At 36.4% G+C, this 14,177-nt stretch overlaps 1 protein-coding gene across 3 annotated transcripts in view; it reads right to left on the reverse strand.

Annotated features, from left to right (window-relative positions):
- Window positions 1-14,177, reverse strand: part of LOC147625382 (putative LRR receptor-like serine/threonine-protein kinase At1g67720) — a 136,038-nt gene that overhangs the window by 13,705 nt on the left and 108,156 nt on the right. For all 3 annotated transcript variants that reach the window (XM_086818715.1, XM_086818716.1, XM_086818714.1), the window contains 2 exons: window positions 5,880-6,003; window positions 5,681-5,752 (listed from right to left, as the gene is read on the reverse strand). In XM_086818715.1, coding sequence (XP_086674841.1) covers window positions 5,681-5,752; window positions 5,880-6,003 — 196 coding nt within the window. The remainder of the gene's footprint in view (window positions 1-5,680; window positions 5,753-5,879; window positions 6,004-14,177) is intronic.

Consider the following 14,177-nt stretch of genomic DNA (forward strand, 5'->3'; position numbering starts at 1 on the left):
TTGATGTCCCTTAATCTTCAGCTAGCATAGGCAGATACTTGAGCACACTCCAAACTCTTAAATATGCACAATTGACTCTTCCAGCCATCCTCCCAGGTCCGTCCTGATCTCTAATGGCCTTGGTATTCGCTCGTAAGTCTTAAGCTGACCTTAGTTGACCACAAACACTCCCAGTTGACACAAATTGATCTACTTCTGGCTAAATATTGAATTAGGTAGTTGTTGTTGACTCCTGTCATAAATGTGTCTTCTAGGCTTCCCAAAGTTCCTCCAGTATCATCTATGTTCAAGAACTTGCTTCAGAACCGTAGAAGACCTATTAGCTCCACCTGTGTTGACCCTGGGATACCTTCAACCCTTAACTTAATCCGATTGACTACTGAGACTGACAAAAATTTTGATAGTTAGATCAAAACCTAAAACTCTCTCCTTAACCTAAAAAGAACCAAATCTACCTTTGTATACCCTCAACTGACTCCTAATGATGCTAAACTAATCCTAGCTGACACTTTTCCTACCTAACACATTACCAAGTTGATCTCGACCACTATAGAGTGCTGAACCTATCTAGTCAACCTTCAAAATGTCTCTAATTGTTAGCCTAGACTAGTTTCACGGGCAATACTAGATCAATACTTCAACAACATCATTTAAATAATCCAAAAAAATAGTTGACTCCAGCTGATCAACTCCTAACACTATTAGACCCTCTTGACTCAAATACCATATCACACCTTGTTGACTCCAAGAACATAGCTATATGACACAAACTTAATTAAACACAGTTCAACTCTTCACTCACAATTGGTTCTTTTCAACAAACTCCATCAAAAAAACACATCTTAAACTAAAGTATAAGAATTCATAAATCCAACATAATCAAACCTTCTGTGTATATATAAAACTGGGCTAATCTCAACAACCTTGAGATCTGGGGATTAAACAGAAAAGAGAGAACACCATTAAACCAAGGGACCTCCACACGATTATCCCCAATACAAACCCTTTCAAATTTTTATCTTCAACTCCATAAGAAACTAGTAACCACAAAAGGAATTACAACTACATCCTACAGGCTTCCACTAACAAACACCACAAAGAACTTTTGAGCAAAGATTTTAGCTGGTCCAAGTTTAATAGAGATGGTATTCCCAGAGGTCCTAGGGAACCAACCTCCTACAAGATCCGCTATCACCTTAGCAACCTCTGCTTTGGGTAGACCCAAACTTCCTCAAACAAACCCCACTACCTATCGGCAAAACAAAACAATATTCAATAGAAAACTATCACAGAGCTGCTTCACAAAAACTCCTCGTCTCTCTCATCTCTTCTCTGCAACAACATTCTCACCAATGCTTCTCGCAACTATGTGCTTCCTTCCACAATGTCTGATGTGACAGTTGCTTGATTGATTTTCAGTGATGAAGTACATGTTACTTTTATAACTACAAAGGTTCTCCTTCCGATATCACTGCTTATGTGACCACACACAATATCTAGATATTATTTGATACCTTGGTTTTCTTTGAAAGACACTCCTGGGATGCCTAAAGGTTTCTTTTCAAAGCTTGAATGAAAGAGATCCAGGGATGCAATTACCAATATTGTTTTAGATGATGGATCTTGTCTCACCCCACTGGGCCTGAGATTGCAAAGGATAATCCTTGCTAAATAGACTTTGAGAGAATACTAAATTCCCCTTTGGGTACCTCACAAGTTAAAACAATTGCAAACATAGATACCTTGCTTCAGGAAGTGGGGGAGACTTGTATTGATGCACATAAACTATTGCACCTTTTGAGGAAAATGAAATTTGGTATATGCACTACAACATCCACAAAATGAAAAAACCCTTGTATGGATGGCTTATCTAATGAGTTTATGCTATAATTCTAGGATATATTAAAACCTATGGTCATTGGCTTGATAAATGATATATGGATACATAATGAATGGATCCCAACCTAGAGCAAGGGGTCAGAAAAGAACTGCCAAAACAACTATTTTGTTCATCTTTTTTAACCATTGGAGGCCCATAACTATACTTGGCATAATGTATAAAATCTTGAAAAAAAATTAGCCATCAGAATGATCCCACTATTGAGGAAATATATTCACCAAACCTAGTTGGGCTTTGTGGGAGGTAGATCAATTATGGATAACATATTAACTATGAAATTGGGTATTGAACATGCTCAATCATCTAAACAAGAGATAATCATGCTGCAACCTAACTTTGCAAACGATTTTAATATTATGGATTGGAATTTCATAAAATCTCTTATAGTAAATGAGTTTTAGGCCTAAAATGTCTTCTGTGGTTTTCCATCTAGATGGCCGAGAATACTTGTTTTTTTGTGGGGATAAAGGGGAGATTCACTGATGTTATTTAGATCAACAGATCAGTGAGAAAAGGATGTGAAATGAATAATTTGTTGTTTGCCATAGAAACCCATCCTCTTTTTGGTTTCTTAGAAGCTCAAGATGATAAAGGGGAATTAGTTGGCCTGCAAGTCAAAAATAGGTAAATCATGGGACTTGGGTTTATTGATGATACATTCATGTTCCTAAAGGCCATGAATAGTAACATTAATAAATGCATGCATACTTTACACTTTTACTCCTTGGCTGCAAGATTGTATTTAAATATTAATAAACCAATTTTAATTGACTTAATAGCTACAGTACATTTTGAAAACTTTATTTGGGCAGCTAAAAAGTTACCCAAAGGCCACATCTTCAGGTATTTGGGGTACTCCCTTGGGACGCGGTATCTAATGCTTACTTCGTTGATTGGATCATGTAAAAACTTAGGGTAAAGATCTATTATTGAAAATCTAATGAGTGGCCTTTACATGCCATGCTTAGAATAGTTCAGGCTATTCTCATTCCTTATGCGTTGTATTTCCTACCGCTATTGGAGTGGAAAGAAAGTTATATTAAGAAGTTCTATTCTGTTGCAATTTGTCCTAGGTAGTTTAGGTAGTGAGCCTCTTGCTTTAATTTGATTGAAATAACCCAACCCAAATACTAGGGTGGTCTTGGTATTTCAGATATTCACATGCATATGTTGTCTAGGAGAGCCACTTTCATGTATAAAATGTTTGACACCTCTACACTTTGGTGTTATTGTTTATGGGCTCTGGTACAATATTCACAAGTTTATTTTCACGATGTGTGGTCTTTTGATTATTAGACTAAACTTTTCTCTAGTTCTTCTCTTAAAATGGGTTAGAATATTGCTCGAATGTTGGTTAAATCATGGAATGTTTCCTGTGCTAAACTAATTTGGAATGGTAGAATCAAATATACTGGGAATTCATTTACTGGTGAAAATGTATTTTGGAGTTTCAATTTTAAAAAGCCTCATGCTCTGATCTTTAAGAAGCATAATAGTAAATATTTGCATAAGAAAGGTGTGAATACTATAGAAAAAATGATATATTCTAAGGGGAGTTTTGTTTTCTTCTCTAAAGTTGGAAGAAATCTCAGGTTAGGCATGGCTTAAAAAAATGCATGGCATCTACTTTGCATAATGGTCTTCAAATTATAGGTACCTCGAATGGTCCTTGCCTGATTCTAATGTTAACTCATGGATTGCTTCCACAAAGCAGTTTTATATTCTCTTAAAAAGTCAAGTGTTTGTGGCTTGGGGGGTTCACTATATGTAAACCTTCTGTATCACTTGCATTCAAGGCCTATTATAAAACCCTTTATTTGTGATATTTTCATTAATAAATCAAACCCTTTGTCTATTCAATCTGTCAATACCCCCTTTCAATGGTACCCTTGTGTATGTAGAAATTGTGTAAAAAAGAGAGTATAAAAACCCCTTATGTTGAACTCATGTGCTACGTTTACATATTTATGAGTGACCCCCCCCCCCCGCTAGCCACGTGGAGGTTTGTGGATGCTAGATGTAATGGAGCATGGCATATGCAAAAATCCAATGTATGGTGGGGTAAATAGTTACTTAAGATCTGGTCATTACTAGTTGGGCTTAAATTTAAGGTTTTCTTATGGAGATTACTGATTGTAGCTTTGCCCTTAACTACTTCCCTTTAGTAGAAAGGGAAGTAGATGGGAAATGTAACAGATGTAAAATAGCAGTAGAGACATACAAGCATGCATCTTTTTCTTTCCCATGCTTTAGTAGAAAGGAATCATAGATGGGAAATGTAACAGATGTAAAATAGCAGTAGAGACATACAAGCATGCATTTTTTTCTTTCCCTTGTTTCAAAGAATGATGGTGTCAATTGATTAAAATATTGTGATATGATTTTGGTTACAAGCTAACAAGATTTTCTTTCACACTTAGTACATTTAGATGGCTGCAAAAGATTTACAAACTATCTTGCACATGATCAAAGTTTGGTTCCTATGGTTCATTTGGTTGACAATCTGCTTCATCAACACAACTTTTAGAATTGATCTTCCTTTCATCAAGTAATAATGGATTGTATGGTTATAGTTAATGAGAGTCTCCAAACGAGACTCATCAGCATGTCGTCAATATGATGAAAGATGAGATATTTAAAGTAATTTCAATTTTAATTAAAAAAAAATTTAACTACATAAGCCTAGATTATTTTAGAATGATAAGTAACCACTCATTTATATTATGTGATGTTTCATAAAAATTTATGGTCAAATTACTCTTTTATCACCTTATGTACCCTTTCATGTCATGTATAAACTAGAAGTAGACTATATATTCTACCCACACTTCTACCTACACTTGGTTCTAAACTCTTATTCTCCATTAGATAAAGAATAATACTATTTAAAAAGAAAGAAACAATATATTTTGTTTGTTTTCTCTTACATTCCATTAAATATAATACTTTTAAAAAAGGTAAAAATACTAAATTTTAGTAAATATAAACATTCATAAATCACTTATAGGCTTGTTCAAAAAAATCAAAGAGGGACTACGTTAATTTGTGAAATGTATGTTTAGTGGACCTAACACTAAAAAAATAAGATATATATATATATATATATATATCTCTTACACCCGTGGACACACACATGCGCAACATGCATGCATGCACATGCACATATGCACACACATGCGCAACATGCATGCATGCACATGCACATATGCACATACATGTATATGTACATGCACACACACACATGCACATGCACACCCATACATAGATAAACTCACATGTACATGTACATGCACACACATACATAGATAAACACACAAACACATGCAAACACATACACACACACATGTATAAACACATGCGTATATACACATGAATTTGCATGCATGTACACACACACACACACACACACACACACACACACACAGACACCCAATCACTCAATCATTGCTCACTCAAATTATATATTTTTCACCCATAAAATGTTGTGCTTATTAAGCTAGGTGAAATGGACATATTTTATTTGAAGAAAGACAAATCCCTCTCTAAAATGTTTTCACTCTAAAAAAGGATTACTAGAAATCATTAAAGAATAATCAGTAAAGAATAGCTCATGAATTTCTCCTTTCTTCCTATCAAAATAATGCTTTTGTAAAACAACTTACCTACCTTTATATCATTATAGACATATAATATTTAATTTTTAGAATCACATGTTTTAGAAATGTTAATCTTCTTATTGTATTCCCATAGAAATAATTCATCTATCACAAGTAAACATACCTTGAGCTGCATCAAGAGCAATTTGTAATCTTATTCTCCAAGGTAAAGGTTTGTCTGTAGATTCAACTTCACCTACAAAATGTAGTTTATTATTAGGGTCTTAAAAACCCCATCCATAAATCATTAAACTTTTTATTCTTTTAGTAGAATTAATGTAAAAATATTGATTTAAGCACTTTTCTTAAAAAATAATACATGCCATAAAGAAGATCTCGAAGATTTCCTTTTGAAATATACTCATAAATAAGCATGTATGTGTTCTCTGTGCAATAACCAATAAGAGACACAAGATTTTTATGGTGAAGTCGAGAGAGAATGGCAACCTGCATCATAAAAAACATGTATCATACACATTGAACTACACAAAATTATTTCTTTAGATATAAATTCAAGTACCTTGTTTTAGCTTCATAATGTATTATGTAGGTAATTGATCACTTGAATGATTACTAAAAAAAGGGAAACTATTAAGATCTCTTCTACGATGATTATAAATATTCTGATAGTAATTGAATTGAAATTACACTTAATTTAGGGTTGTTTTATAAAGTAAAATTTTCTTTTCTTCCTTTTGGCATTATAAATAAATAAGATAAATTATCAAGTTATATATATATATATATAATAGTCAAAAATGTGAAATGTTAGAAAATTACAATAGTAATGATTAATATTTTGGTTAAAAGACACAAACTTAAGTTTCTAGTGTTGTGAATAAATTAATTTTTAAAATCTTCCTTGTTAGGGTGAGAATACAAATTGTGACAAGTTGTTTCTGTATACCGATACTATCATCTTCATGAAACCATTTAAATATTCTTGTAAAAAATGTTATGAAGGGTATTAAAACATTTTATTGATATTTTTCTTTTTACTTTTAAATAAAAGATTCAAAACAAATTGGGGTAGACAATTAGGTAGGGACCAAGTAGTCCATGCTCTTTAAATATATTTTTGGGAGAATAGGCCATTCTAGTGGAAATATACCTCAAATCTTTCGTTGTATTCAAGTTTTTTCAATGAACCCCCTACATATGTAGAATTAAATGAAAACTACTATTGGATCAGAGCTCATTAAGCTAAAATATTTATTCTAACTCTTAAAAATGATAATATGATGTTTGCTTCTTCTATCAAACTGGTATTAAAGATAAATATATGATACAAAATCTATCATCAAAACAATATCTCTAATCACTATCTTTTACTCTTATTCCTCTCCCCTAGCCCAGCTTCTCATGATGTATTTGTGCTTGTTCCATGGTGGAAATAAAAGCCACTATTGTAGAGTTACAAGTTCATAATGTAAACAACACTTGATGTTTCTTCAACCAAAAAATAATCTAGCATGTTCTTTTCATACATGAAGGCACAAGCAACTTCTATAATATTCCTTTTTTTTGGTTTCTGTAACACCATTTTGTTGAAAAATGTACTTTCATGTGAATTAGCTCTTGATTCTCTACGCCCTTAATCTAAATCATTGAACTTATGGAGAAATATAGTCCCCTCCCATTTGATCTTAAGCATTTGATTTGCATATCTTTTTCCTTCTCAACTAACTTCAAGGCTCTAAATCTTTGAAAGTGAGCAAACACCTCACTTTTCTCCTTCATGAAGTAAACCCACCCTTTCCTAGTGTGGTCATCAATGAATGTAACATAGTACTTTTGACGTCTAGTTTTTACACTATTGGTTGGTTCCTATAAATCAAAATGTATAACATCAATGGCCTTGCACTTGTTGATGTACTTTTGTAGGAAAGCATGTTTGGTGTACTTAACAAGTTGGCATGCTTCACATGCTCTCTATGCATACCATAAACCTTAAACTTTGAAAAACCTACAATAATATTTCGAGCGTGTATAGCTTTCAACCCATCATTATATATACACATGAACAATGTGCATGTGCTATACGTTAATATTTGTAATGAAACATATCCCATGCATAAACACGATTGTTTTCACTCATGCATGTTAACATCTAAAGTAAACATCCTACCATTTTTGTTACCATTTGTTGTAACCAAGCAACACTAATTTTTAAAATCTTCCACAAAGCATACTTGAGGCTCTCTTGATGAGGATTGAATCTCACTTATAGACCCTCTTAAATATCTATCCAAAATAACCCATATCTTTCATAATAACATGAAGTAAATCTACCATGTACTTCATTTTTCCATACTGCATAGATAATGACACTTTACTAACATTTCCCAATGGGGTGCACATACCTTGGTTTTTCTATTTTCTATATATCTCTAAACCACTCACCACATGACTGCTCATGTGGTTAGAGGCACCAAAATCCACATACCAAATACCACACAAACTTGACACATCTCCTATTGTGGAGTTAAGCATGTGTGGCATCACGGAGAGCTCTTTACTTCTGTCATCGCCTTGTTTACTTGTTGATGAATAGTTTCTTTATTGCATCTTTCCACTTTTGAAATCATTCTACTTTGTATTGTAGTTTTTTGCAATGTGCTCTAGTTTGCCATAGTAATAGCACTCCCTGCTATTTGCATTTTGATTTCTTTGCCCACCACCTCGGCCTCTCACGTTCCCCCTACATCATAGAGTGGTCTCTTCCACATGTATGAGATTAATTTTCATGTTGTTATTCTTGTCTCTTATTTTAGGTGGTTTTATTGGGGGGAAAATTTTAGTTAAGGGGTTTTTTAAATGCCCCTTGAACACACGTGATACATATGATTTTTTAGAAGTGCACCCCCCGAGGATATGGGCATTTTGATATATACTCTTTTGTGAGAGACTTTGTAATGCAAGATATGGGCATCTTGATATGTAGAATCTTTTAGAGATACAAAAAGTTAAGCTAGTTGATTATTTGCCAGCAAGTTTTGATAGCCTAAATGTATGTGAAGCTTGCATGATGGGTAAGTAGTATCAGAAACCCTTTCCACAAGAGGTCAGTTTTAGGGACAAGGATCCTCTCGAGCTTGTACACTCTAATCTTTGAGTACAATTACACTTGGAAGTTCTTCCTTATTTTTCACTTTGATAGATGATTACAATAGGAAGATTTGGGTGTATTTTCTTAAGCTTTTCGATATTTAAGGAATGGGTTAGATTGGTTAAAATTGAGACAAGAATATAATTAGAGTAGCTTACAATAGATCGAGGAGGACAACTCACGTCTAATGAATTCTTGGATTTCTACAAAGCAAGAGGCATAAAGTGGTAGCTCACTATACTTAACAAAATAGTGTTGTAGAGCCTAATAATTGTGCTATTTTGATGAAGGAGTGCAACCTGGCCCATTTCTTGTGGATATGGGTTTTGAAGATAAAGAATAAGAGAATTATGTGCCACAAAAATATAAGCCATTCCCCAAGTGGTAGAGTAAAATTTTGGATGGAGAAAAACCTCCAACCATTGAGAGGATTCACCTCAAGATATTAGTAGATCAAGAAGTGTCGGTGTCTGCTCTAGACCTGACACTTACATGGTTCTGGACCACGTAGTTGGCTCTACAAGAGAGGTGACTACTGTAACTGTGCCCAACGTAGGCATGTTGAGCTACTTATTTGCCTAAACTTGGGGAGTTAATTGTGATTCCTAGGTCTGTCGTGATTTCGGATAAGAGTTTATGTCTAGAAAGGAATGCACTTAACATGGAATGGATACAAAATAGATAGAGCTATGTAGATCAGAATAGAGACAAGTTAGAAACCAACCCATGTTACGTTCTTTAGTATTACATTGAACTCCCAATAGTACAATACAATACATTGGCAAAATCTCAGCTCATGAAGCCTTCACTCAACTATCCCGTCAGTTCCTTATCCTCTAATCACACATATTGAAATAATCACCCCTTTGTTGCTTACATCCATCTAGGCACTAGCCGTTCCCAAGAAACCATTACAAGGTTGTTACAAAGCAAGAAATCTCAAACCATAATTGTTTGTTACACAATGAGATAGTCTGGGTGGTGTCCAAATGAGCTGGTTGGCCCTGCTAAAACCTAGCGATCATGCGGTGGATGTTTCATCAGGAGCAAATCTAAGAGTTGTTGTTGCTCTAAAAACATGTTTGGGATCCAGATTTCCTCTAACTCCAGACCATGTCGTCCAGACGATTATGGCTCGTTCCATCAACCTTCTTCTTGTTTAGCCTCTATTTTGCAATTCCCAAACTTTATTGGGTGGTATGGGCATACCTCGGCTCATAGGCTCTTTTCTTGATTCTCACCCAAGCATGTCCTAGTCCTATCCTTTCATCCAAGCATGTCCCATCTAAATTGCACCTCTATGGGGCGCACCTTCGGGTACTTTACTTTAGCCCTTTTCATCGTGTCTCTACTGCCATGCCAGCCATCGCAAAAGAATGGGGCTCTGTCTACTCTGGAGTGATGGTGTCATCTACAAAGATGGTCTATTCTATCTCTCATGGCCCTCTTCTCCTGCCTTGAATCCACATCCACCCAAAGGGTGGTATTCCTGATGATTTTGATTTTGGCACCCCCTTTTATTTGTTTTCTAGGTGACTCCATTGGTGAGAGAGGCACTAGCAATGTTGCTCTCCAAGTGATTTGTTGCCTACTCAATCGGATCCACAAGTCATAAGAGCCCACTACTTCCTCGCACAACTCTGGAGGCGATTCGTTGTCCAGCCACTGCTACCTTGGAGCAACTTTGGTCCTGACCTACCACCATAGGCACTTCTAACTGCTTCATGAATTTTGCAATGTCATTCCAGTTAGAAGGCCTCGGGGAACCTACTTGTTGTGACCTCTATACCAGATTTTGCATGCATCTCAAGGTGGCACTTAGGCAATTCTGGCCCATTTCTTCTTGCGGCTTTCATTGCATGTCCTCCCTTGCCCTCTTTTCTCTTTTGGCCTAGCTTTGGAAGTCTTGGAGCATATTTTCCTTGGACTGCACTTCCTAGAGATGGGCTTTCTTCATGGCCTCCATTTGATCTACCTTTTTCTTGATGTCAGCATTAGTTGTTGTTAAAGTGACATTTAGCTCATTTAAGCTCATCTTAGTGTCTTTGCCTATGGTCACCCCTATGGGTGTAGCTGCTTCCATGTCCTTTTTCAAGGCCTTGATGGTCTTGCCATCTTGTTTTTTTTTTCTTTGGATTCTTTCGATAAGTGCCTCCTATCCATAAACTAAGAGAAGCCTCATCATTAGCTTTCTCTTCTAGTTTCTTTCTGGCTACCCATGCATGTTGGGATCCATTATTAATCCAGTCCATAAAACAATCTTTTTCCCATTCCCTTTTGGTTGAACATTCATCCTTTTCCCTTATCCTTTCAATATAGGGAACCTCTTTTTCTAGGTTTCTATTTCCTATCGATAGTTGCTCATTTTTGCCGGGCAGCTCTTATCTTTGTTGGTGCCTCCTCTGCTGCTATCTGTCCAGATTTCCATCTCTTGAATGGTGGGGAGATTACTGTTTGTAGAAGGTGTGCGTACTTTCATTACTACTGTTAGATTTTTCAAATAAGCTCCCCACACCTCCTGAAGGTCATCCATTGCATGACCCATTTCTAAATCTTTTCTGCATCTAGCTCGTAAACATTTAGGAATTCCTTTGCATCCAGAACTTCCAATCTTGCTTTTGGCTTCACTAGCTCCATTTTATATTTATCAGTGTTGTCCTAGATATCTCTTACAATTTTGATGTGTTCGTCATGGACTAGGGTGACGTGTCTTTCCATCCTGGCTTCCTTTTCTATGGCCTTATCTAGCTCCTCTTGCCTCTGCATAGTTTCTTGGTTGTTCCTAGCTATCTTCTCCTTCATTTCCTCCATCTCCTTCTTCATTTGGCCTATTGGATCTCCTTGATCTACCTTTGCATTTCATCGAGTTGGCCTACTTCCACCCCTCTCCTAAATTACTCCTCTTTCATAGGTTCCTGCTAGCTCATCACCTTCTGTAGGAGGGCAGCATCCTTCTCCTTGATGATGGATTGTAGTTTTATCATTTCCTTTAGCCCATCATTCATGCATCATTAAAGGTAATGTAGTGCTCCCTCACCCATTCTATCTCAATAGTGTCAGAAAACTTGCACATGCTTAAAATGTTTGTGTAGACATGGGCGTAGTGAGTCCTCGCTATGGAGGTTTCCTCTCTAGATTATAGGTTGGTGGTGGAGGTAGCCGGTTCTATTGCCTAATGGTCCATTCTCTGGGACAATAATGACTTGGCTATGTTGGCCAAGCCCTCCTTCAACTATTAGCTACTTGGTACTTCCATCGCCCTACTGGCCCCCTCCTTCGAAGTCTTCCACTTTTTGTTGTCAGCCTTTTTCTATCCATATCAAAATACTCTTTTTTCCCTATCCCAAAGAGGCCTGGTCTTGAGGCTTTCCGTAGGTCTTTGAGCTTTTTTATCTTCCCTAGTGTGTTTTCCTTGGTGGCCTCATCCATGTCCTTCTCATCTCTTTCCCTTTAAACAAATCATCTAGGTATGGCCCAATCTTTTTCTTTGTATTGGGCCTTGTGAGCTTTCCAATTTGTTCCTTTATGTTGTGATACAGAACTTCTACATAGGAAAATCTCATGCTAGCTTCAGTGGCCTTCACCATCTCGCATATATGGGCTTTTGTTTGAGCACTATGGAAGCCATATTTCTCATGATTTTGGCTGTGAAGGGGAATTTTGTTGCACATGTTTTTTTTCATATTTCAAGTTGAAGAGGGAGCTTATGGCCAATATTGAGGTTTACTTAAGCTTGATTAAGGCTTAAGAAAGATTAGAGAGGTTGCAATGACTATTATCTTGGAGTTTTCTTGGCCGCCATGAGGATGGTTTGGGGCCGTGCCCATTTTTGATCAAATTGGGAGCTCATTCACCACGGTTTGAGTGCCAAAATGAATGGTTATGCCTTTCCAATGCCTAAGCATGACCCTAATTTCTTCAATGCTTCAACTTTTTAATTTCTTGGCTATTAGGGTTTCCATTAAACAAGTCATGGTTTCTTATTAATAATCCAAGTGTAGACAATGATGATAGTGATCATTAGCAAGGCTTAATATACCTTTAAGCTTGCATTTAAAAGTCTTGATCACGATTCTAAACAGTTTTGGGGGCTTTCCTTTCATCAATTGTGAGTCTTCTCCTCTTGGATGGCTTCAATATTGCAAAGATATAGAAAATGGTGAGTCTTCTTCTCTTGGAGGGCCTCAATCTTGCAAAGCTATGGACAATGGTGAGTTGTTCTAAAGCTTATGGAATATGTCTTGATTCTTCTCCATGGATAAGTTTGGGGATTTATCATTAGAGTAGGGAATGTCTCATTTGAGACTCTCTTGCATGAATTCACACCACATCTAGCAAGATTGAGATAATTAATGCATAATGGAATGATTAATGCCTTGATTAGAGATTCTCTTGCATGATTGACACATATCAAGCAAGATTGAGTCAATTGGTATATCCAATCAAGGGTTTTTGAGAGATTCTTCATCATACAGATGCTTTGATGCAACCTATGATTAAGCAATGATTTGTTGGATTACCTATGCTTCTCTTACGCCATGGTAAGGGCATACAAAGGACACTTGATGTGTTGCTCAAGATCATTTGGAAGCTATGGAACTATGCCTTGAACATGAGAAGATCACGAGTACATGCTAAGAAATGTAAATGGTTATGATATTGACATGAATTCATGCAAACAACCTTTGTAAGTGAGGTTACTAATCTCTTCAAGCATTCTATACAAATCCCACACACATATTGTATACACATTTCTATTCCTAGAATCTTGAATGTGTGTGAGGGTACCTTGGCAATCGGTTGGAGAGGCCAAGGGGAGTGTTTTCATGAATCCTCCTTGCCATGAGAGTACCTTGGAAAAGTGGTATGGTGGAGGATTAGGTATTGGTGGTGAAGACTTGGCCCCAACCCTTGGCTTGAGAATACTCGCTAAGGGGGGTGGGAAGGCATGGCTAGGAGATTAGCAAGAAAATCTCTCCATCAACAAGAAAAGCTCTCCATCAACACTTAATCTTCATTAGCACATAGGCTACATGAAATATGCCATTGGTTAATGTATGATGCAGTGAGGATATGCTTTTAATTATATGCCAAATGCCAAGGGATCATTGATTGTTGGATTGAGTTCATTACGAAATTTGAGATTTGGTCCCTAATATAAAGGATACCATGCTATAAAATATCAAAAATTACATGCATGGATTGGATTGAGGGCATTTGTGGACACACATAAAGTGCTTTTGGATGCCAAAGTTGTTTGGAAGAGCAAGGGTGGAACATGCAGAAGAAGGCAAATGGGTACCAAAAGAGCACTTGAGAAAAATCTGCAGATTCGTAGTAAAACCCTAATTCAATAAAATCACATTAGGGTTGGATTTTAGGTGATTATATAGGCTCGTAGTCATTATACCTTCCCAAGAAGCCTTCAACCTCTCCGTTCCGACATCATTCGGATCCCCAACTTGCCATTTTTCATTGGAGGTAAAACTTGGGCCCAGTCAAACAACAAGTT

Source organism: Cibotium barometz, chromosome 24 (genome assembly GCF_041138505.1).
Source record: "Cibotium barometz isolate CiBa-2024 chromosome 24, ASM4113850v1, whole genome shotgun sequence".
Lineage (NCBI taxonomy): Eukaryota > Viridiplantae > Streptophyta > Polypodiopsida > Cyatheales > Cibotiaceae > Cibotium > Cibotium barometz.